Source organism: Myotis lucifugus, unplaced genomic scaffold (genome assembly GCF_000147115.1).
Source record: "Myotis lucifugus unplaced genomic scaffold, Myoluc2.0 scaffold_158, whole genome shotgun sequence".
Classification (NCBI taxonomy): Eukaryota; Metazoa; Chordata; class Mammalia; order Chiroptera; family Vespertilionidae; genus Myotis; species Myotis lucifugus.
Genome location: NW_005871206.1, coordinates 1,987,911 through 2,013,377, shown reverse-complemented (window position 1 = coordinate 2,013,377; position 25,467 = coordinate 1,987,911). Strand labels below are relative to the sequence as shown.

General features: G+C 54.6%; 1 protein-coding gene and 1 pseudogene across 14 annotated transcripts in view; one reads left to right on the top strand and one right to left on the bottom strand.

Moving 5' to 3' along the window:
- MSI2 (musashi RNA binding protein 2) overlaps nt 1-25,467 on the bottom strand; it is a 346,479-nt gene that overhangs the window by 29,887 nt on the left and 291,125 nt on the right. For 10 of the 14 annotated variants that reach the window (XM_023759582.1, XM_023759581.1, XM_006095600.3 and 7 more), the window contains 2 exons: nt 19,913-20,027; nt 12,920-12,994 (listed from right to left, as the gene is read on the bottom strand). In XM_023759582.1, coding sequence (XP_023615350.1) covers nt 12,920-12,994; nt 19,913-20,027 — 190 coding nt within the window. Of the gene's footprint in view, nt 1-7,866; nt 8,883-9,524; nt 9,737-12,539; nt 12,566-12,919; nt 12,995-19,912; nt 20,028-25,467 lie in introns of those variants that run through there. The other 4 variants (XM_014461657.2, XM_006095602.3, XM_014461655.2 and 1 more) reach the window with 3 other exon arrangements.
- Nucleotides 21,269-21,711, top strand: LOC106698286 (annotated as a pseudogene).

Below are 25,467 nucleotides of genomic sequence, written 5' to 3'. Positions count from 1 at the left end.
AGAACGTCCGGGTGAGGGAAGCGGTGGGCCAGCCTCCTCCCTGGGCTTCCCTTGGCCACCCGATGTGCACACAGCCGGGCACTGGGACACACACAGACATACTCCCACACACGTGACACAAACAGCCTCTCCATCCAAGCAGACACTGGAGGCCTGATTCCAAGACGCATTCCCAGGGACGGGTTTTAAATGATGTGTCAGAGGCAGCAGCATGGAGCACACAGCCCCACAGAGCTGCTGGGCGCTGGCCACAGAGCCTCCCAATAAGGCATCTGCCCAGGACTGAGGGGAAGACATGCACCACGGGCAGGGAGCAGAGAGGACAGGAGGAGAGAGGAGCCATCCCCAAACAGAAAACTAGAAGCCCACTAAACTCTAAGACTACCGTCCTAGCTACACGGAACTACTGGGGGGAAAGAAGTTCAAACGGAACGAGCTACTCTAAGGAGGTCAGGCTAAGCTACTGCAAATGCCAATGAAAAGAAACATACTTGCATTTAAATATGGTAATAGGGCTGTTGAAGGGGGAAAAAGAAAGATCCAGGTGAAGTCAATGTACGCACACGGTGGACCCTGCGGCTGGACTGGGTCTCCCAGCTCCTGTGAGGACCACAGGCGCCCGCCCGGAGGCTGCTCCCTCCCCCTGTGGGGCACCAAGGAAGGGGCTCCCCCACCAAGGCCTCTCCCCATTTCTTCCGGGCAGGATCTAGGTTTCTGAAGATGTGGGTGCTGGCGAATGTGCTGAAGGAAAATAAGGAGGAAGTCAGGTTATTTCTCCCTGTCCCAATTCTCAGCCCGCCAGGTCCCTGCAGGCAGAGAGCACGGACTGGAGGAGGAGGAGGAGGAGGAGGAGGAGGAGGAGGAGGAGGAAGCGGAGGAGGAGGAAGGGGAGGAGGAGGAAGGCACTGGGAGCAGCAAGGCCCAGGGATTCTCTCAGGAAGCAGGTTTCCTTGGAAGTGTGACAAGGTGGTGGTGGAAGTGGGGGGAAAGAGTGGGGGGCGGGGAGGGAGGACTGGGGGAGGGGAGTTTAGTCAATAAAGAGACTTAACCAAAGGTCTATTTTCTGGAGTTGAGCGCATTTTGGATGAAAAGTCCAGGAGAAAGAGGAAAGGAAAAAAACATATCCAGGGAAATGCATTATCCTTAATCTCAGATAAAGGCTGCTGGAGACTGAGCATCACATTGCTAAGGGCTGGAATGTAATCTCCATCAAAACGGGCTGAACGGAGTGACAGGTGTGAGGAGGGGCTGGGAGTGGAGGGCCACCCAGTCTGCCCCTTACCGTGAGCGAGCCCACAGCTCTCAGCAGCACAGGGCCACGGCCCCACCACACAGCGTCCTCCCGGCCCCTCCCCCGGCTCCCCGCCATCCACCTGCAGCCTCACTGTCACCCTCTATCCAGCCATCTGCCTTGCCTTCAAGACAGGATTCTCCCCCGTGCAGCGCTGTTCCACCTTCTCCATGCTGGGCCACGCGGTCAGATGGTCAAACGTACAGGGGCCTTGAATTCCTTACTGATGGCAGTGGCGTGTCATCATTTATCCTGTCCCACCGTCATGATGTCATTTTAGTGGGGCTCACTTGCCAAAGCTCAAATGAGAACGTGCATGCTTCTGTTCAGCTCTAAGAACAACTGGGCCAAGCGGCTGGCACGACCCTGGTATGATCTTCCCATTTCTTAGCAATAAATCAGGCAGAAAGGGGAAAAATATTTTGCTGAAAAAACTCTCGGGGTCTCAGTGCTCTAGGCTGCCTACCTGGGAACTTAGGCATTAGGAATGTAGTATGTGCCTCCTATTCGGGAACCTTGCATTAAAGAAGCAAATGCCTGGATACAAAGGAATGAAGCACGCATGGCGGGATTCCAGGCATGGGCAGGCCCCACGCCTTGGGGAGGCTGTCATTGCTTAAGAGCAGTCAGACCCGACTCGGTCGCCTGGAGCTGCTGTGTCCCTCCAGTGGAGTAACAGAAGGCTCACTGGGCTTGGCCTCAAAGCCTGGCTCCAGCCCCAGCCTCGCCGGGTGACTTGGGTGTCACCTCTCCGGGCCCTGAGTAACCGCCTCCTTTTTCCTGCAAGGAGGGTGGGCTGGCTGCCCTGGCTGGCGCGGCTCAGTGGGATGGGCTGCAAAGGGGTGAGAATGGAGAAGTTATATGATACATTTTTGGAGTGAGAGAACCCAAGGGTTCAGAACAGAATAGAGGGCGTGAATAAGGGCAATTGATAACCAAAGCTACACATTTACATGATCAAACTGTATAATTTAGCATGGAGGGAAGCAAACATGTCTATTTGGGGGGAAAACACACCACAAAACCTCGAGTTCCTGGCATTCAAAACAGAAATCTGATTTCCACACTGTTTTAGAAGCAAGCCTGACATTCACCGAGGATACCGACAGCACCGTTCCCACGGAAGCCCGGCCAGAGGAGGGAGCTGGGAGCCGCGCTGGGGGCAGGGGTGCAGGGGAGTGAGGGCTGCCAGTGCCTGGCCCTCGGCTGGAGCCTGGCTAATGTCGCTCTGGAGAGGGAGGCGGAGAGGCCAGTGAGAAGGGTCCTGGGTCCTCCCTGTTGCTTCAGGGAGCTGAGAGGTTCTGGGGCCAAGCACCCAAGGGTGCTGGCACCTACAGCAGAGAGATGGCACAGAAACGGCCCCAAATATTTCTCAATGCAACTGCTGTCCGGCTTACTTTTTAAATAACATATATTTCTTTAGGCATTTAAATGGGGATGAAGGGAAGGTACACTGTTATACAAGCTTCACGAGGTTTTGTAACCTTTTGTTGTCAGGGAGCCTCTGTTTGGATGAAAGGGGTCTTAGAAGCACAGAAGAGGAAGTCGGGGAGCATCCTTTGAAAACAAAGGGAAACTCCCAGAAGAGGCAGGTGCAGACCATGGATGAGGGCCCCGCACGGAAGGTGTGCGCTTGCCCAGATCCCTTCCGACTCGGAGGTGCTAGGGAGCCAAATGGGGGGCCTGCTGCCCCAGAGTCCTGAGGCCCAGAGCGGGCGAGACCCGGCCCCTGCCCCCACGTGGCACCTGCAGCGTCCCATCTGCCACGACTGCAGCTGGGCAGCGGCCTCGCGTGGCTCCTCTGTAAACCCGGTTCATGACGCCTCCTCGCCGGGGTGCCGTGAGATTCGGTGAGAGGACGGCGCTGGGTGCTCAGCACGGTTGTCTGGCACTCGGTAATGGCTTAGTAAGTGGAATGATAACTTTTATTTCTATTTTTATTATTATTGCTCAAGGTAATAACAGTAGCGGAGCTGAGAACTCCCTTTGGTGCCTTCCTATTCTAAAATCCTATTAATTTACATGACATTTCACATCCAAAGTGCTTTAATAGATAACATTTACAATTCGCTTGTGAGTGATAAGGGTATGTTTTATCTGCAGTGCAAGCTCTAAGTCTGGTGGGGTAATGTGATGGCAGGAGGCAAGAGGCTCCCAGGGCTCAGGGAGGGCCTGGCTGGGGCTGCCACGGCCCTGGGGCGTGGTGAGCACAGGCGCGGACATGGATCCTGGAGCCCTGGTGCCTGCACTTGGCAGCTGGACTGGTGAGCTCCGAGGCCCTCTTGTCCTGACATGTGCCCCCGGGCTCCTAGCAAGGGCCTGGCCCGAGGAGCCCTGTGGGTCCTTCCACCCAAGTGGGGCCCTGTTTGCTCCTCTGCCGGACAGGTGCCTGACTCACCCTATGTTTCCAGCAGCTGGGGCGGGGCCTGCGGCAGAGCAGGTGCTTAATGACGAGGTGCTCCACGAGTAAAGGGTGGATGGGTGGACGCGGAAGAATAGATGCGAGGGGGCGGGGCAAGAAGGTGCTCTTCCTACTCCCGACCTTACCTGAATACTAGCACATGCAAGGCCAGTACCAGAGGTCAGATGAAGGAAGTCTAGAGGGGCCTTACGCGGGTACCACGCAGGGCTGGCCTCAGGCTCAGAGAGGGCAGCAGCGCCCATGCTGGGGGAGAGCGGGCTGTGCTCTCCTTTCTCTGTGGTAAGTGCTTCTGGGCGAGGCTCTCCACCTCAAAGGGGAGAGGCCCCGAGCCCACTGGGTCGGCGCAGTGGCCTTCACCAAGGCCCCAACAGGGACCAGCTTCCTACTGCAGGGTGGGGTCAGCACTCCTGGCCCACGGAGTGTTTGCCCCTGGGTCTGGAAAGGAGTGGCATCAGCTTCCTAACGCTAAAATCTGTTGTCTAGTCGTCCCACTCATGACAGTATCTGCCCAGAGAAGCCACAAAGGCAGGAATGCAAAGGGTGGGGGGTGGGGGGGGAGAGGAGAGATATGTAATGCATTCATGCCTTTAAGTCTGCTGGTCCCTTGACATGGAATACCTTTCCCTCAGCATCTGCCTGGCGAACTTCTATTTGTGCTTCAAAACCCCATTCAGATGTCGCCCGTTCCTGAAAGCTTTCCAAGCAGAGCCTGTGACTCCTCCCCTGTGCTCATTCTGCACACCAGTCAGACCACAAGGGAACACATCAGAACCCAGCTGGGGGCAGGTCCTAATGACCCTTTCCTGCGCGCTCAACCCTCCACCCCAACCCCCACCACCACTGAAGGAACACGGAGCAGAGGCAGTGACCCTGTTGGATAGGGTCCCTGGGGCAAGGGGATCCAAGTTCACCTGGACACAGGGAAAGGGTCCCTGGGCAGGACTCCTCCCCATCTTCCCAGCCTGGGGGTGAGGAGGGAGTGGGGCCACACCTCCGCTTTCTGGTCTGTCCGTAGCTGTTTGTGGGGCTTAAGCTGCCCGGCCCTCAGGCCTGGCACTGCTGCCCGTCTATAATGCCACACTGAGCACTTTATGCTTTGTTGTTTTTGTAAGCTGTGACCTTTCACTTGCTTTTGCTGATGGAAATGAAAACTGAAGGGTTGGAAGAAAGGTGATTACACTCCTGCTGGTAGGCTTACTGGAGACTTTGTGAGCTGGTGGTACGGGCACCTGGAAGGTGTGAAGGAAGTGAGGAGGGCAGTGCCGGGGTAGCTGGGATCTGGTGAGCACCATGCAGCCCACAGAGAGGGCAGGTGAAGTCGTGTCCACAGCCTACCTCCCTGCTGCCCCTGACCAAGCCGGCTGGGCCCTCTGCTCAGGCATGGACACGACACTACCCTTTCCAAGGCATTAGCTCATCCCTAGTCTCAGTCACCTGCAAGGAAGAGGACAGGACAAGGATCAATAGCCCCATTTGACAGAGGGGGAAACTGAGGCCCAGAGGTGGCCTTACTCCCCCAGCAAGCTAGAGGCAAGAACTCGGTCCCTGACTCCCTGCCTGAGAAGAGTGTTCGGGCTTCAGCACCGCGCGGAGAGCTGGGTTAGGCAGGCTTCCCTCTCTTCATGCAGAGGAGCTTCCAGAGGCACAGAAAGCTAATCGAAAGTGAGACACGCAATTCCCGTCCATTCCGATTGCGCCAATTCATTTCCGCAAACGTTCAGTAAGTGCCTATTAGGCCCTGCGCTCTGCTCCCATCTGGGAATAGCATCAGCCCTGACTGTCCACGTGGAGGGAGCGGCAGCGGCAGGCCCCACCCCTGCAGGATTTGGGGTGCGCTGCCGATTTTTGCTTTTCCATCTATTCAAGTAGCGGATAGGCTTTCGGGACTAAGCTCGCCTTTAATATTCAAACGAGAGGATTAGCCCCACGTGCACAGGGCCAGGTGGCAGAGGAGCGGGCTGGCCTCGGGAGGAGCTAGCTTGTGGTTTAAAACCTGGTTTCCGCCCCATCTGTGGAGGGGTAATCCCTGGAGAGGAAGGGATGTGCCGATGAGGGCTGTGGTGAAACAGATGTGCAGGCTGCTGTGTCAGGAGGAGCTTCCGTTACAAGGGAGCATGTGGTTTGAAGTGCTGGGACCCACAGCTGTGGGTGCCCTGCGCATGGGCGCATGGTCACGGCAACGTACCTGGAAGCCAGCCACCCTGTGTCGGCATTTCTAGATGGGCTTGCCTGCTAGTGAGCAACCAGCCGTCGCTCACCAGGGGGCTCCACCCTGGATCCCAGCCAGGAGCAAAGGGGGTTCCCCACGAGGGCACTCTGAGGGGACCAGCAGTGCTTCCTCTCGGGTTTGTGGTGGAGGTTGCTGAGTGTCCCCTACGGCCCATCCCCCCCTTCCACAGGACCGAGCCCCGTTTCTAGCTGGGTACACGGCTACCTGGAATACAGACTTTTCTGAGGTTCCCTTGCAGCCAGAATTGGCCATGTGACTGAGGTCTGACTACGGGATCTAAGCAGTGTCACACGTGACTTCTAAAACGTATTATTAAGGGGGAGCCATGTGCTCTTCTGGGGTGAATATGTAATGACTGGAGTCACGCAGCCGTCTTATGAGCTGGAGTCTTATGCTGAAGAAGAGAGAACAAGAAGACAGGAGAGGCCAAGACCTGACACCATGAAGCTGCACCCAGGCTTCTCTCACACGGGAGAGAGAAACAATTCTTACTTTGTTCAGGCCATTATCACTTTGTGTTTTCTTTCTTACTTTTGAATTTTCTTCCTTAAAACGGAGTCAGTGTCCAAGGGTGTCATTTCTCTGCCTGGGGTACACCCCCTTCCCCTCTTCACTTAGCGAATCCATTGAACTCTGCAAGACCCCTGACTGCCCCCAGCTGGACAGCAGCCACCCCTGTCCCCTCACAGCAGAGACAGGTTCCCTCCTGAGCTGAGCACCCGTCCCGTGGTGCTCAGTGGGTCTGACCCCGGCTCTCTCCCTCGGCTGGACTGTGTCTTGAAGGAGTGAGCCTTACTCATGTCCAGATAATTGGCACGTGCCCCAGTGTCTGCTGATCAGTAAATGCAGAGGGAAGGGGGGGAGGGGGGGTGGGTGTGAGGTGGGCAAGCAGACCCAGCAGCTCCCTGGCTTCACCCTGACATCCTGTTTATTCTCTTCACTGAGAAGCAGACCCACCAGCAGGCACCTCCACGGGGTGACGAGGAAGGAAAACGACGCCGGACAGTGACATGGCAGCACCGTCAGTGCCCGTTTCTAACCTTTCCACTGCAGAGCATTTACTCACTTCAAGGCATGTTCACCTGCCACATCATCCTATCTACGTGTAACCACCTCACTAACTGGGCGCTACTATCCCAGGGCTTAGCTAAGTCACCTGCTCAAGGTGATGTGGTTACAATGTGCCTAAGTGGGGCCCGAAAGCAAGGTCTTCTAGCTTCATGCCCAGGACCACAGGCGCCTCCTGCAGGGGAGCTGGGAAAGCAAGCGACGTGCAGGCCGCATGCCGGCCGGTGTGCACACGCACGTGCATGAGCTCACGCACACCTGGTGCGCAGATGTGAGGGGCTCGGATGTCCCACTGGCGCTCCCGCTCGAGGGCAGGAGTGGTGGCAGAGGAAGAGGCGTGGGGCGCCCCGTGCAGCTGGCATGCAGATGCGGTCTCTGCTCAAGGACAGGACCACCTTGAGCAAGAGCAGGGACACGAGGAAGCAGGGGGGCTGGGGACAGGCGGCAGCCGGGGGGAGGCCATGCTTTCAGAAACGGCAGTGGGCTGTCCCTGGTCCCAGTCACTCAGTGCGGTCACCTTCCCGGGAGCGAGAACAGGACACTGTCGGGCTAAGAGACAGCAGCACACAGCATGTCCGTGGTAAACAATTTATTTTTCTACCTCAGTTGTTTATGGGTGGAGGTGGGAGGGGGGAGGGGACACGTCATTAGGGAGAAGCACAGATGAGCCGTTTGCAGGCATGAAGAAAATTCACAATGGCTAAAATGTTGGGAAGGCAAGCATATCAGGGCTAGTTCACCAAAGCAAAGCAATCCATAGCAGAACAAAATAAAGGGGGAAAAGCCATGGAGATTAAAAAAAAAATTAGCACTCATGAAAAAGCCAGTGGGAAAAGAAAAGAAACTGACCAATGATTCCATGAAGCATCTTTAATGAGGTGCGCAGAGCCGCATGGGCAGGTCTCAGGGACACTGACATTCGAACACGGATTTGCTCACATCGAACGCACCCAATGGAAGCGCACGGGCCATTCTCACAAACTGTGAGTGTGAACCAAGGGGCGACTCTTGAGGGTCCACCTGAGCTGTACTTGATTAATCCAAGAGCGTGGGGGGTTTCAAATGGGGAGCAGGGGGGGCCAGGATCATGGGAAAAGATAGCCCTTCTGGGGTGACCATCAGGGGTGCTGCCTGATCAGGACGGACCCCCGGAGTCCTGTCCACTCCTTCCCCGGCGGGCCAGCAGGGCAGGGGGTGAGGGTGGGGTGCGGGGAAGGAGGCCCCGGTGTGGATCGGTGCCCACAGTGTCTGCGATGTGGCAGCCCCCGGGGACTCCACTGTCCCTCCTGGAAGACTGGTTGCTAATTATCATGGCAGCAGCCACTGAAGGACTGGCCCCAAAGACAGACAACCAGGTCCTGCTAATACAGTTTTTCTTCCAGATTAAGTTTCTCACATTGGTATTCAGGGAACACCCCATGAATGCCCAATGAGCCTGTTTGGTCATTATTTAAAGTAATTCGATGCCTTCTACCTGGATTCCCAGCGGCACCCCCGCCCCCTCCGGGCTCTATACAGTTTGTGAGAAGTTCCCTCTGGCAGGTTACATTCTGGGGGAGGCGGCAGGTGGGGGAGGTGGGGAGGACGTTCACAGTGCATACAGGAAGCAAAATGGGAAGGGACTGGAGAATAAAATACGTTTAAAAAACTGTGTGAAGCAATGAGGACACGAGTCTTTTCCATGAATTAAACGAGCAAAAGAGCATTCATTCAGACAGGCAGCTAGGAGAGCTCAGTGGGCACTGACAGCAGCTGGGCTGGCCCCGGCGGGACTGGGTCCTCTCTCTAGCATTGGTAGCAAACCCCAATTTGTTATGCCTCTCTTAAGAGCTAGTTGATAAAAATTATGTCTTGTGAGATCGGCAAATAGTCTGCAAAGTGAAATAAGAACAGAAGTTAACAGATTAAACTAAGAGTCCAGAGGGGGAAAAGAGAGAAAGCAGGGAGCCACTGACCGGGATCATAATTCGAGCCCACATATTGATCCAAGGGGCTGGGGCGGGGCGGGGCATCTGGGGGACACCTGGGCCTGGGAGCAAGGAGCCGGTTGCGCAGTGGCCGGCCGCCATCACCCCATCTTCCTAGAAAAGAACTACTCCCTACTCTACTAATTCCCCAAAGGCATCGAGCCCTCTTTATCAGAGCATTTCACTATGTTCATAGAATCTAAAGGTGGGCAGAGGCAGGCATTGCTTAACACCTACTGTGCGCCCCAGGAAGGTTGGCACAGGTGAAGTGGGGCTCCGCTGAGAGGGCTGCTGGGCACCCACAGATGAGATGGGGATTCATAGAGAGAGCCGATTCAGGTGAGAAGGAGGACCCCAGTAAAGGTTAGACTGTAGGTTCCTCAAAGGGATACGTGTTTGTTTGTTTTTTTAAAATATATTTTTATTGATTTCAGAGAGGAAGGGAGAGGAGACATAGAAACATCAATGACGAGAGGGAGTCATTGATTGGCTGCCTCCTGCACGCCCCACAATGGGGATCGAGCCCACAACCTGGGTGCCCTTGACCGGAATCGAACCCGGGACCTCTATCCATTGAGCCAAACCCGGTGGGGCAAGGAGTACGTGGTTTTGAGTGGAAGCACACAAGACAAGAACCTTAGTGGCTCTCCGGACCTGGGTGTCTTCCGCTTCTGTCCATTAGCTACCTCGAATTGTCTCACTAGGATGGAGTCAGAAGGGCCGGGAGGGTGCAGGATCCACGCACATCACAGGAGAGACTGGAGGTGGGAAGTGGGGGAGGTGGGCACAGTGAGCATGTGGAAAAGAGAGACCATGAGGAAGAAACATCAGGACACCTTGGTGGTGGCGGAATGGCTGTGCTGGTGTCTCTGACTCACAGGACCCACAGTCAGCCTGATGGGGCAGGGAGAGGGCAGGGAGCCCTCTCGGCCAGATCTACTAGAACATTCCTTACTGACACAAGGCAAGAGACAGACGTCAGGACATTGCAAAGCTCCCCTCACCGGGGCCCTGTCCTGCAGCCCAGGCTCTAGAGCAGCGGTTCTCAACCTGTGGGTCGCCACCCCTTTGGGGGTCGAACGACCCTTTCACAGGGGTCACCTAACACCATCGGAAAACACATATATAATTACATATATATAATGTGGTTAATCACTGTGCTTTAATTATGTTCAATTTGTAACAATGAAATTGAGGGTCACCACAACATGAGGAACTGTATTAAAGGGTCGCGGCATTAGGAAGGTGGAGAACCACTGCTCTAGAGTGTCCAGTCTGGTTCTCAGGGAGACACCGCTCACGAGGTCTCGCTGGGAAGTCCCAGGGAATCCCCAGGTGTGTGGGGAACCCTAGGCTGCTTGGGGAGGTGTTGGGAACAGACAGAGCCACCGCTCCACAGAGGCTCCTCCGGGCCGCAGGGGCCGGACCCGAACCAGCCGGGCTCCTGGCGGAGGGCTGTGAAGGGCGGGGTGCAGCTGCTGGGCCACCGCTTCGGGCCCAAGGCCACGCCACACCCTGATCCTCTGAGAGCAGGCGGCCTCACTCTGGGGGCCCCTGAGGGCCACTGGTGAAGACAAACAAGAGGTTTCGCGGGTGTAAGTGGGATGGAATCTGAACAGTTTGATGGCCGAGAAAGAACAGAACAGCCACGTGCCATGGGTCAGCCAACCTGTCTGGATGCTTTGATGTCTGGTTTCTGTCCCTTTCAAACCTGTATGATTGTTAAGCTGTGGGACCTGCTGACAATGATAAACAAATGGGCCCTGGGCATGGTCACTGCAAGCCCATTCCCTGCCCGTTACCAGCCCCTGCTCCGTTCCCAAAGCCTTGGCTTATAGGATGGGCACCTGGGGGAGCCCCATCTCATTCCCAGCCTCAGTTGGTCACTTTTGCATCTCCATCTGTTTAGGGCAGACCCAGGGTGCAGGTCCCTGAGGCAGAGTTCTACCTGACATTTCCTGGGCTGGCTTTCAGAGAGATAGGGGTCTTAGCATGGGGCCCACGTTGTCACCCCCAAATTACCCCATGTTAGCATCCCCCAACTCTGTCCTCCTGGGACGAGTGCTGTGCCAAGGGGGCAATGGCAGCCTGATTGGGAGGGAGGTGGCTGCGCCAGGTGCACAGGGTGCTCTCAGGGAGCCAGGGGTGCGAGCCTGGTCTCTCCTTTCCTCTAGGAAGGGAGCCAGGGGAGGGAAGGGGTGCCTGAGATCGCCACCCGCCGTGGGGCTGAGCAGGATGGAAAGGAATGGGGGACGGGGATGGTGGCACTCGGGGCTCCCTGAGGAGGACAGTGCACACGTGTGCGCGCGTGTGTGTGTGTAACGAGACCTCCCACCATCACACACTCTTCCTTTATGATCTTTCTGTCGTGAAGAAAATGTTCTATATTCTGCACTGATGGTAGCCACCAGTCACATGTAGCTGCTGAGTAACTGAAATTTTCATTTTACTTCATTTTAATTACTTTAAATCTAAATTTTAGTAGCCACATGTGGCTAGTGGGATCAAACTGGACAGAAGGATGCTAGAGAGAGAGAGCGTGAGCGAGCCTGGCCCTGGCCCTGCCCCGGAGCAGGGCTCTACCTCACTGGGCCCCGGCGCCTAGCTGTAACTGAGGAAGTCTAATGGAGGCTCAGAGCCAGCGGACTCCAGACCAGCACCCAGCCCAGCCCTGGCTGCTCTGGGCGTGATGCCTGTCATCCTGCTGGGAGCCCGCAGCGGCCGTCTGCTAGAGAAGCCTCACCCTGACGGAGAAACTGCCCAGCCCCAGGGAAGGGGACACACTCATGGGGGACCCCCCCCCCACTCCTCCATCTGGAACTTCTGCTCTGGCACCTCCTCACCCTACGATCAAAAAGGTGCACAGACCTCACTGACCATTCTGCACAAACCCTCTTTCACAGGAGACAGAAGTGAGGTCCCGAGACGGAGCGACCTGCCCATGGCCATGCACAGCCGAGGGCTCTGTCTCCCATAAGGCATGGCTCTAAGTGTCCCAAATGCCTCCTGACCTGTGCCCCCACACACCCTGAATCAAACGCTGGCCGAGCCCTGCACACACCCCACCTCGGGGCTTCAGAACAGTCCTCTCGGGCGAGGTCGTGTTCCTCCTGCATCTCAGGCGGAGGTTCCCGGCCTCTGATCTAGGCTGGGTGACCACCCAGGAGGGAAACTCCGCCTGAAGCCCAGCTCCCCACAGAGCCTCCTCCCCCAGCACAGAACCCAAGAGGACAAACCTCCACTCCTGGGGTTCTCCAGACACCCCAGCTGTGCTTGGTACACAGACACCCCAAGCACCGCCCCCCAAGGGAAAAGCCAAGTGTCAGAAAGTCTCCCTTCCTTTAGCACCCCTCCCCGACCCCTACAGGATCATGCCTACCCTGCTGCCACCTGGGGTGGGGCCCTGGGCCTCCCAGCTACAAGGGGGCTGCAGCAGCCTGGACACATCACTGTGGGCTGGGCCTTGGGTCTCTGACACCCACACAGAGGGGAGGGGGAACCTAAACACTCTCCCAAGACCACAGCAAACCCCAACCCCAATAGCACAGCCAACATTCACCAGAAGGACAGGAAGGCTCAGGACACAGCTGGAGGGGGGAGGTGGGAGACATGGACAGCAGGCAGGGCGAGAAAGAGGGAGAAAGAAAACGCTGGCTGAGAGCTCAGTCCCCAGGGAGAGACTCCCCCAACAGGCATCAGACAAGGGAGGATGCCTGCCTCAGTCTCCCTTCCCCCTAAAAAGCTGCCACTCTCAGGCCAGTGGAAACTCCAGTCAGCCATAGCCTGAGCTGCCCTGCCCTCGGGGTGAAGTGGATTTGGGATCAGCACCCATAGGTCGCTTCTTGAATGGATGGATGAGTTAAAATCTCTCTAGGGGTTCCCCTCCCCCCAAGTGCAGCCCTCAACCCAGGTTTCTAAAGGCCCCGGAGACAGACACTCACCTGGGAACTGGTAGCCGTAGCTGGGAGCGAATCCGGGGTAGCCGCGGCCGTAGGTCGCCACGAAGTTGGGGTAGCCTTGAACACAGAGAAAGCAGTCCTGTTAGCACAGCCGCCTCGGCCTGGGGGACCACAGGGAGGGCGAGGGGACAGCCTGAGTGGCTCTCCTCCACAGAATGACCTGTCTCCCCCGAGGGTCTGTACCCTGGGCAGGTCACTTCTCTCCCCGGGCTGGGGACGCTGCCGTCAGCCTGCTGGTAATTAACCCGCGTGTGGGCCGAGCGAGCCCCAAAGCCCACGGCTTTCTTGACCTGCAGAGTAAATGCCAGGCATTAGCACCAGACTCGGCCCGTGCCTGGCTCTGACATTTGGAGAGCTTAGCCTGAATGTACTTTACCTTAAAGCTATTGACACTGGGAGATTGAAGTCCTCGCAATGCCTCCTCCCAGGCAGCGGGCAGCGGCCAGCAGCGCCAGCCCAGACACAGCCTGTGTCCTCAGGGCTCACAGTTTAGTGGGGAAACTCAGGGCTGACACTGGGCCTGACGACCATGTGGGTCCAGAGGAGGTGGGTCCAAGCACACACACTCCACAAGGTACCAGAACATTCCCGAGAGAATGGTGAGGGGCTGGCTGTGTTCAGATGTGCACCACAAAGCTTAGCCCAAACCCGGAAGCCCAGGCCACATGTTTCAACAGGCATTTTGTAGCAACCGTCTATTTCCAGACATCTGACCAGCAGGCAAGCTAGGGGGTGATGGGTGATCTGAGGGGTGCATGCTGGGCATGGGGTGCAGATGAAAATCTGGGTTGGTGATGTGGCCTTCTCCTTCCTGTTATGAGACCGCCAGTGAGATGTCACTCAGGACACTTCCCTCTAGGTCCCTGCCTCTTGGTTCAGCTACAGAGAAGGCTGGTGTAGCCCCTGGACTGAGCTTCCACCGGCCACAGGAGGCCCACGGTGCCCACCCTGCACCGTGGTCTCCTTCCACGTGGGGTTCTCACCCTACCACCTACCCTGCCACCTCCATCAGCCTGACTTTGGCTTTGACCTCTGAGATGGTTGTCTGTGGCTGTTTGTTGGCTGTCCATCACCTGGTGCCCCTTCTCTGTGAGTCTTGGAGAGTGGCCTGCTTCCCTTCATGGGAGCAGCAAAGGCCTTCCTCCTGCTCTGAGGCTGCCCAGACGAGACAGGCTGGCCCGACTGCTGAGGAGAAGACCCAAGCGAGACTCGGAAAGAAGAGGAACAGAGGGGCAGAGACGAGGGACAGAGACCAAGATGTGGCTGCCTCGAGTGGACCCACGCACACAGGCTGCTTCCTGGGAACTTATTTCATGGCTGGCCAGCTCAATTCTCCTCTGAATTAATCACCTGCGATCAAATCAGACCTTTCAGCACTAGATTTCTTATACCATTATTTCAACAATATTGATAAACGGATTACATGCACGCAGCCAAGTCACTGCTGCCTGGGGCCTTTCCGCATGAAAAATGACTCCTTTTCTCCTAACTCCTGCGTTGGGGGGGTCTTACATATTTTAGTGCTAATCTGACAGCAAAACTGCAAGCCCATCTGTCACCTCCGAGACTCCTCGGGTGGGTGTGGGTGTCGGGGGTGGACCGCCCAGTCCCTCCCTGACTCGGGCGGGCCACCAGAAGGATTCCATTGTATCTGCTTTTTTCCTGGCGTACTTGAAAGTCTTCAACAAGAAGGAAGAAAGGCATGGTCAAGTTCACGCGGTTTGGGGCCTTACCCCCATCTTCCCGGAGATGTGGATATTGTCTCCTGAACAACAAAGGTGAAAATTTGGCAGCTGCCAGAGTGGGGGGGAGGGGGGGTCTGATCACCACCCCCCATCGCCGAACATCCTGTGGGTCAGGCAGATGAAATCATAAATTTATAATACAACATTTCTTCAATTTTCCTCTTCATTTACTGCTGTGCAGCCCAGCTCTGCTCCAGCGGCTCCCGGCCCCAGCCCATGGGGAAACGGGCTGGCTGCATATCAATAGCATATTACGGCAGGCCCGTGCGGCGGCTCCACCAGGCCACATGGCGGGGAGGTGACCCAGCCACCACTTCCATTAGCAGCCGGGCCCTCCCGCACTGGCTGCTGCGCAATTTATTTGCTCCGGTACTCTGGACGCCTGATCAATCCCACAGTAATTATCTCTTGTCACTGAAGAAAAACCAAGCCTTCTGCCTGGATGGCCACCTTTCTCACAGAAAGGCTTTCCACTCGGGATAAAGAAACTCCGAAATCTACAGTAGAATCTGAGTCTGCCAGCCAGCTCAGTTTAGTGCCCCCTCTGGGGGATGCGGCAGACTTCTCCGGAGTGTGGTTCTAGGTCTCGGCTCCACCCTCAGATGTCTGTGTGCCAGCCGGGCACGTGACTGGGCCTCTCCCGGGCTCCGTTACTCAGCTCCTCAGAGGCACGGAGAGTCGCTCCCACTGGGCCTTCGACTTGAGAGAGACAAGGGGACGGTGAATGTGTGGCCCCTGCTGTGGGGGTGCAGGGCACTGCCCGGGGTACCACACTGGCCATGAGATCTGCACATAAATACAACTCCAAGTGCCAAGAACCAATCACAGGCAAAAGGTCTGCAAGGTGCCCAGCCCCAGAATCATCCAGAATCACGGGGCTCCCAGACCCGTGCCATCCAATTTAAATTTAATTTAATTTAAATGATACAAAACAAAAACTTCAGTTCTTCGACAAGAGAGCCGCATCGTCGATGCTCAACGGCTAGTGTAGCTGGTGGCTGCCGACCCGGGCGGCCCCGATCGGCACCTGCCCACGTCACGGGAGGTTCCAGTGGGCGGTGTGGCTCTAAAGGAAGATGAGGGGCTGGATTCCGAGTCGTCTGTTTACCAGGAAACAGCTGAACAAGCGGAGACCTCCTTGGGAATAACCTCACGGTGATTTTTGGGAAAGACAAATCCCAGGAGGAACTACTAGGAGTCTAGTCATGGGGCCGTAAGCTCCAGCCCATCTCCACGTGGCCTGTGAGTGGAGCCCAGCTGGTTACAGCTCCTGGGCCTTCTCCATTTCAGAGGGGCTTCACGTCGGAGAACGCTGGGTCGGGGTTTCACAGGGGCTTCCCAGCACGACTTGGACGGGAATGCCTCTGGCTTCCTTCATCTGGGCAACTGGCTCTCCACTCGGGCCTGCAGGGGGAGGCTTTTCAAGGCTTCAGCAACGAGGACTTTTCCCGGCACTGGCACTGACCCTGTTAGAGCGTGTGCCTGGCTAGGCCAGGAGAGGGCGAGGCGGTAGGTTGATGTGGCGGAGAAGGCCAAGAGGAATCAAATAGATCAACACTCATTACATTTTTTTTTGCTTTTATTCAGTCCACTTTCACTGAGGAAAACCAAAGAGAGTCTAGTGCTTGGAGCTGGGTAACCGTGGGCACCTCTTTGCTGCTGCAAGTGGAACGCAGTCTGAGTGCTGCACGGAGACCTTTGCTAAGGGCCTCAGTTGATTTGCGTTTTGTCTGCTCAGAGGCAGGGAGACCTGAGCCCTCCTCTTCTCTCCTGCGTTCTTTGTAAGGAATTCCCACGGGGCCGATTATTCTATGATTCTGTCAAAGGCTGTGAGAGCTAAAACCCAAACAGCTGTAGGTTCCCCCAAAGGACGTCTGAAGCCACATCAAGAGACACTGAGAAAGAATAACTGGAACTATGCGCTCATCAGCCTTCCAGTGATGAGGCCTCCCCACCGATGGAGATGTCGTAGGGATATTTAAAGGTTCGTCCCGCAGTGTCCTGGTCACTTGCCGACAGTGTGTCTGCTCTCACCAGACGTCAGCTCCCTGGGATCAGGCTTCATTCTCTGCTGCTGTCTCAGCACCCAGAATGGGCCTGGCACTTAGCAGGCCCTCAGTAAATATTCGTTGAATGGATGGATTTAAAAACTTTAATGGTTTATAGTCTCACTTCTAAAAAGCCCTATCAGTGCCTTATCTGCTCTTTCAACAAAAACGGTTAAGTCACTGAAACCTCATCTCATTCCACTCATCAACACGTTTTTAAAAATGTTCTACGTGAGCTGGGATCTTTAGCCACATTGCTGTTGGTGGCGATGGTGGTGATTCCAGGACTGTCATGCAGGCCGTGCACACCGGGGAGGGGGCCCAGGTGACTGATGGGACCCACGGAAGGGTTAGACCCCCCCGAAGCCACCGCTTCAGAGGGAAGGAGCAAGTGCTTCAGTCACAGCACAGAAGGCACCCTCCTCGCCCAGAGCCCAGGATGCCAAGCTGTGCCAATGGGCAGAATGGAGGGCACTTCTGGCGGGGGCACTGGAGAAGCCTCGGGGGAGACTCCGGCCTGACCAGGGAGGCAACAGGCCAACCAGACTGTGGCACTGTCAGTCTGTCCCCTGGGTCCTGGCTGATCCACCCCTTCTGCCGGACCGCAGGCTGAGCTGGTTCCTCTCTGGGGACCCAACCCCAGAGCCACTGGCCACTCCCCCAACCCCCACATCAGGGAACACTGCGTTCCAAGGCTGGTCCTTCGGTTTGGATGGCCCTTGGTTTACTCATTCTTCTCGTTCCACCTAAAATGCCACCTCCACAGGGAGGTGTCCCCTGATTCCTCAGACTGGTTCTATTCTCTTTACCTGCTCTGAAAGCACCCTGTCACTTTCTCTATTACAACAGACTAGAGGCTCAGTGCACGGATTAGTGCACTGGTGGGGTCCCTTGGCCTGGCCTGCGGGGATTGGGCCGAAGCCGAGGGACACCACCGGTGCACAATCAGGGCTGGGGAGGGACCGTGGGAGGGCTCCAGGGCGTGCCCAGCCCATCTCGCCCAGTCCCGATCGGCTGGACCCCAGCAGCAAGCTAACCTACCGGTCGGAGTATCTGCCCCCTGGTGGTCAGTGCATGTCATAGCGACTGGTCAAACAGTCGGACACTTAGCATATTAGGCTTTTATTATATAGGATTAGGTTTCTGGGTGACTGGCTGTTAAATATTGTCTCTCTCATTAGACCACAACTCCGTGAGGGCAGGGACCACGTCTGTCTCCCAGCGCTAGCCCAGGGCCGGGTGCACAGTAGGCATTCAACAAGGCCCTCCTGCCGTGGCTCCCATTAAGGGTGCCCTCTGTTTAGGGATTAAGCTTGGGTGTCTGTGGAGATGTGGACCCTGAGCCCTTTACTCTTTTGGCAACTGACACGAGTGGCAACTGGCTTCGCTCCACACCTCTGCTTCTGCAAAAAACCCAGGCCATTCTTCACACAGGTAAAGGGCATGGAGTTAGACTCAGAAAGGTGGGGCAGGACCCTGAAGAAGGTCTCCCATTTTATGCCCTAAGGCCTTTATACAGACTCCAAAAGCCAGCAGGTGGAAATGAGCTCAACTCATGAAGTGTTTAAACGACGTAAGCCATTCAGAGTGTCTTGGGGTACACAACACAGGGTAAAGGCAAAATAAAAATTATTATTTAAAGTAAGAGCCAGACAAGTGCCTTGCAGTCAAGCAGGAAATAATTCTCACTGATTTCTTTTAAAAATCTTATAATAATTACACTCTTATGTAGAAATATATTTAGTTCTGGTTCTTTAACTTTTCCCATTAACAAATACATTCCTCTATACCACACTATTTTAATTACTGCAGTTTTGTGCTATGTTCGTATACTCCATCAAACTAGTCTTTTCTCACGTCTCCTTTTAACGCATTTTCTCATTTATTCTTAGTGTTTCTTCTTCCAGATCTGTTTTGGAATCATTTCCCCAGTTTTTAAAGACTTACAATAGGATTTTTCTTTGAAGCCGTTAAGCCTAAAAATACTAATTTGAGAAGAATAAACATCCCAGCTGTTTTCCACATCCTCATGGCATCTCTCTCCATTTTAAATTCCTCAAAATAACTTTACCTGCCCTTGTCATCTCCTCAGAAAAATTATTTTCATGAATTTACAAGACCCAGGAAACTTTCACAAATGTAAAACTAAGTCAGGAATGATTTGAACAGCAGCAAATCTGAAAATACATAAAGAGCTTATCAAACAATGTAGAGGAGGGGCTCTTGGCCAAACCAAATGAAAACCCATTAAAACTACGCAGATCATGTGCCTAAATGGGATTTTAGCATAACTACCATTTATCCCATTTAATTAATATTTTCCCGACACACAATAACTTGCACTAAAATACCGTTCTCTTGCCTTGAAATTTCTAATTATTGCTGCAACCCACACCATTATGCTACTCCACGGCTTTCTCCATCTTTCATGCCATTTAAGCAGCAAGATTTTCAATTATCTACGCAGGACGGACAGAGATACCTTTAAGGAAGGGGCATAATATGCAACTCAATTTCTCTAAAAGCCAGGGGAGATCATTTTTTGCCAGGACAAACACACTTGTCTTTCATCATTTTTTTTTCCAAATAAAGAATAAAACAGGCTATTTAAAACATCCATTAAAATGCAAATTTTGATATCCCAAGAGAAAAATGTTAATCGTTTAAATAGGCAGGATTATCGCCCACCCTCACCACTTCCCCTCCTCTCTCAAGTTTAAGAAGATGTAGCCTCAGCCCACACAAATTCAGCCGGCCAGGAGTCCTTAGGTCTTTAAAAACTCCCAGTTAGGAGAGAGGGCTGGGGCAGAGGGAGGGAGTGACTTGTCCTCCCTTTGAAGGAAGAGGTGGAAAGAAAGAAAATATCTAGTGCCTCCTATAAGCCAGGCATGGGACAAGATGATCATCCATCCATTCCTTCCTCCTTCCCTCCATTCACCCATCTCTCCCCCCCTCAATCCCTCCATCCTTCCATTCCTCTCTCCATCCTTCCATCCATCTCTATCTCTGCTCATTTAATAGTCACAAATGCCTTGCAAGGGGGATTATCATTCTCATCTACAGACAAGGAAACTGAGGCTCAGACAGGTAAACAGCTTGTCCAGCTGGTAGGCGGGTGCAGGCTTCCAAAGCCCCCAGCCCACGGTGACCCTGCGGGGCCCCCAGGTCCCACCCAGACTCACCCAGCATCCCCATGCCAAGCATGAACGCGTCCATGGTGTACGGCAGCCCCCGGGCCCGGCCTCTGGTCCCAGGTGGGAACATGACTTCTTTCGGCTGAGCTTTCTTACATTCTACCTGTTAAACAGAAAGGCGAACAAATGAGATGCAAATGAATTCCACGTAAATGTCAAATGCAGAGCTGATCTGGTTACGAGCTGGGTTATTTTTAGCCTTGCTCCTTACTCACTGTAAAAATAGCCGCGCAGAGTAAATGGCCTGCAAAATAAATATTTAAGAAAACACACCATTTGCGCAAATCCTGCTTCAGAAAAACCTACAAGGATGAAATTGGGTTTGGAAGGGCGGCGAGGACGTAAACTTAGAATACACATGCGTGGGTTGGGAGCTCAGACTGCGGAAGGCAGGAGAAGTCAGGAGGCACTCAGGGCTATTTGTGGTGTCTGAGAACAGTTACAACCCTGCATGACTGGATGGACCTTTACATGTTTACAAATTCCTCTTGGGTTTCTTTCAGTCAGTGACTCTTCACACCAGGCCCATCTGACTCCACCTCTCATTCAACAGAGAGGCCGTTAGTCTTCGTTCCATTGCACAGATGAGAAAACTGAGTGTCGGAAGACCTGGGTCACGGGTTGTAAACCATATCCTGGCAGGGGCAGGCCTGGAGGCTGGGTTTTTAAAATTTCTACGTCAGTGATGCCACCATCGCCGGCACACTCCCCAGGGAAGAAATAAAATTAAACGCTGATTCTGCCCGTCTGGATTACAGGTTTCTCATTTTGCACCACAACTTCAAGGGGTTGATAATCATGTCTGTTTCCTTCTGCCTCCAACATTTCATAATCCTATTTTGCTCACACATCCAGAAGTTACTTATTTAACAACATATATCTATATCTACCTATCTCTATGTCTATCTATATAAATAACATACAATGCAAACCCCAGGAAATAAGTAAAACTGTTGGCTGCTGAAGTTCCTACAATATTTTACTAGGGTTCCTTAGGCCCTTGCTCAGCATTACTTGCTCTTAGTTCACAGATAAACTTAACAGGCCCTGTTAGCCAGTGATCAGTCCCATTGCTGATGGAGATGGGATGTCGTAGGGTAAGGCAGAGATCCTGAAACTGCCTATGCCAGGGGTCCTCAAACTACGGCCCGCGGGCCACATGCAAATACAAATATTGTATTTGTTCCCGTTTTGTTTTTTCACTTCAAAATAAGATATGTGCACTGTGCATAGGAATTTGTTCATAGTTTTTTTTTTAAACTATAGTCCGGCCCTCCAACGGTCTGAGGGACAGTGAACTGGCCCCCTGTTTAAAAAGTTTGAGGACCCCTGGCCTATGCCATCAAGGGTATGCATATCCGAAAAACCACCAAGCTCTGAGGGATGTCACTTTACAGAAGCAGTGTGTGCCATCGTCGTTACAATGGTGGGGTTGGTAGGTGTGCCCAGGCCAAAGAGTGGGGCTGGGCTCAGGGTCACTGGCGCAGCAGGAGTGATGAATTTTTGCTGCACGTACTTAAGAATGCAGAAAGCAACGCCGAGCTTAAGGCTTTAGACGTAGACTCTCTGGTCACTGAGCACATCCAGGTGAACAAAGCTCCCAAGATGCAGTGCAGAACTTACAGAGCTCATGGGCGGGTTAACCCATACGTGAGCTCTCCCTGCCACAGTGAGATGATCCTTATTGGAAAAGAGCAGATTGTTCCTAAAACAGAAGAGGAGGTTGCACAGAAGAAAAAGATATCCCAGAGGAACCGAGGAATCAAACACTTATGGCCCGGGAGTAAATTCAGCATGAAATAAGTGCTAATAAAAGTAAAAAAAAAAAAAGAAGGAGCCCGGCTAGTGTGGCTCAGTGATTGAGTAGTGACCTATGAACCAGGAAGTCATGGTTCCATTCCAGGTCAGGGCACATGCCTGGGTCGGGGGCTCGATCCCTAGTGGGGGGTGCACAGGAGGCAGCCGATCAATGATTCTCTCTCATCATTGATGTTTCTATCCTTCTCTCCCTCTCCCTTCCTCTCTCTGAAATAAAATAAAATAAATAAAATAAAGAAAGAAATCAGAATTGGGTGCATCAGATTTCTCCCCTAAACCTAGTGTGACAATTTGCTCCTGGACTCCAGGTCCCACCGCCAGGACTCAGAAGCAGGCTGAGAAACCTCATTTGCAAGAGCCTGCCCGAGCAGGGTGTGCTCTGCGGAGGCAGACAGATAATTACCCGACGATAACACCAGGATCCGGAATAATACCGCTAACCAGCTCACTTCCTAATAGCCCTATCGGTGACAATCTACTGCATTGTCTTATGAAAACCCGCTGCCTGTTCCTAGGCAACCTGATCAACGAAAATTTCAGGTTTATACAATTTTCATTTAGGGAATATAAAGGTTAACTGACTGTAATGGGAATATTTTAAACAAACCCACCTACTCTTCATCTCTCTGAGAAGGGCTGGCAGCTCTGTTTAATTCTGCCGTCTTGCTGGTGTTGTTTAGGGCAGCACCAACTGCGTGGGTTCTCTCAACCACTGTTGTGCCAACCACGGGCACTCCCTGAGGCCAGGGGATGTGGCACGCATGCTCTCTCAGGGACCCCGGCACCTCCCGGGCACTTGAGTGACAGGGAGAGGTGGCAGCCGCACCAGGGAGCCTGCCTGGCCTGCACCGAAGGCTTCTGGGAAGATGTCTCAGGACCAGGAGGCCTGCCCACCCAGCCCTGATCCTCTGATGATGTTGGATGAAGAACACATACAAAAAGGGAAAGAGGCAGAACTATCCTCTGTACCGCAAGTCCTAGTGGGCCAGGGCTTGCTGAGGATGGAACTCTGTCCTTCACCCATCACCGGAGGAAACCTGTCTCCCCCATCAGACAGTCCTTAGGGCGGGGATCAGGGTCAGTTCCATCTTCCCTGGTGCCTCACACCGCGTGGATTCACTCACATGCTCGTTATGGTCAAGGAGATCATCTATTTAATTCAATGGGGCTGAGCAACTCCATGCACCACAAGTGCTGGGCTGGGGGGGATGCAAAGATAGATAAGGCAGCCCCCACCTCCGAGAGCTCTCATTCTTCTGAAAAGCACAGATCTGTTATGTTCTCCTAACATTAAGGCAAGTCCTCATTCGTCAACCAGACCTTGTAACTCCTGGGCCCGGCAGCCTCTGGAGCCTCTTGAGTTAGACCACATTTGGGTCACACCGAACCCTCCCCCAGGCCTGCCACCTTCCCAGCGGGCCCTGTGCAAACCAGAGGACTTGGCATGGGCAACCCGAGTTATAGTCAGAACCAAAACGGGGAAAGCCCAGCCGGTCTCCGAAGCCCAAGTCACATCCTCAGGTCATCTGGCCACACGCGGTGTCCCAGTCAGCTGCGTAACAAACACCCCAACCTTAGTGGCTTCGAGAACGATTCATCATTCTTTCTCGTGGCTCTGTGAGTTGAGTGGGCTCAGCGGGGCTCTGGCTTGCTGTCTGTCATGTGTTTGTGGTCAGATGGCGGCTGGGGCTGAAACCAGAGAGAGCCTGGACTCGGAGCGAGGCCCACCACGGCTTCCTCACTCAGGAGGCAGGCAGGGGACGCTGGTTCGGCAGGGACTGTCCTTGGTGGGGGCGGGGCACCTACTCCTGGCTTCTCCGTGACCCTCGGTCTTCTCACAGTGATGGTCGCTGCGTCCCAAGCACAAGCACGCCAAGGACAGGCCGATGCTGCCAGGCTTCTCCCAGTCCAGCCCTGGGAGTCTCACTGCTACTTCCATCCTGTTCTGCTGGGGACCAGCCTCGACTGGGCGTGGGGGGCACACAGGACGTGAATCTGGGGGGCACAGCTCAAGGGCCGTCCGTGGAGACTAACCACCACATGAGCTCAGTGAAGAGCAGTGAGCAGACCGATGGGGAACTATTCCTCTCACCCTTGGTGTCCAGCTGGCTGGGTTCCTGGGGCAGTGGGCACTGAGGCTGCCTTCACCAGGGGGCACAAGCAGGGCACGAGCTCTCCTCCCAGGGCAGCCCAGAGAGGCTTGTCCGGCCCCCAGGTCAACAGAAGCGCAATGGAAGCAGTTCTCCGGGTGACCAGATCTCTAGCTCCGCAGTCTCAGCACCACCCCTGAGACGCCATGTGTACCACGCTCCCTCCCCCCGCCCCCTGCACACACCAGGGTGCTTGTCGAGGGCAGCCGAGGGGGGTAGAGTCTGAGGAAGGAACATCTCTGAGTCTTGGTCCTTGAGTCTCCTCAACCAACACCTCAGCCCCCGCCTCCACAGCGCCTCCCGGTGGCTGCATTGCTATTGCCTCAAAGGCAGCTGCAGAAAACCAGTCAGGTTGGCGGGGCCAGAGACTGAGCAGGAGGTGCCACTTGGAGCTGTGCTTGTAAGAAGCCCAGAGGACACTGTAGCCAGCTGCTCACACCGGGAAGACGAGGTCTCCCATTTTCCAGTTTCACGGCTGACAAAGCCAAGAAGCAGTCCCACCCCAGGGGCCGAAGGCAGCTCCCCAAAGGTAGATGGGACTGGCTTTAGATGCCAGTCTCCAAGCTTGCTGCTCTGCTTCAACACTGGGCGTGGAGGACAGCGGTGGTTTCCCGGGCCCCACGGCTACGGGTTCGGAAGAATGGCCTTTAGGAGGACGTACAGGCTGACGTGAGCTTGTACATGTGTGGGCTCCAACCCTCCGTGCTGGCTGCTCACAGGGGGTGGGGGCCTCTCCCCATCAGGGTCCAAAGCAACTCAGCAAGGGCCGCTTCTAATCTGACTCTCTATTTAGAGGCAATTTCACTTACAGGAAAGGTGCAAGGACAACACAGAGCACACCTGCACACCCTTTACCCAGATCACCCGTTGTCAACGGGGTGTCACTCTGCTTTCTCATTTGCACACTCTCTGTGACTGTATGATTTTTTCCCCTAAACCATTTGAGAGTGACTTGCACACATGAGGGCATGCCTTTCCCAAACATAAAGACATTTCCTGATGTAACCACGGTGCAGTTATCAACCTCCGACACTTAACCCTGATGTCCTTTATCACCGTCTCTCCACCTTACAGAACATGCAGCCGAGGCCCAGGATGTCAGACCTCGCCTAGCACTGCAGACCGGTCCCTGTGTGGCAGGGCTGGGTCTGAGCCCAGATCTGCCTGATGCCAAGGCCCGTGCCCAAGGAGTGGGTCTCTGCCATGCCCTAAGGGGCATCGTTTGGCACTGGCTTTCGGAGAAGGCGCTGGGCCTTCTGTGGGGACAGCTTCCCAGCAGCTACTCGGAGTGGCTGCCCCCCCAGCTGGCCCGGAGCCCTCGCTGAGGCAGCTCCCGGCCTGGCACCCTCTGGAAGGGGAAGAGGCTGGCGGTCTGAGAAAGCGGGGTCTGGGAAGTGAAAAGGCTTTTGTTTTTTCCTGGTTTCTATACAAACAGCCCCTGTCAGCACGCCCCCAGGGCCGGAGGGAAACCAGGCCCCTCCTGGTCTGGCGAAACCCAAGCCCTGGGCTGTGGCCTTGACTTTCAGCCCAGCACAAGGAAACTCTGTGTGGCCTGAAGGGGCCAGTGTTTGCAGC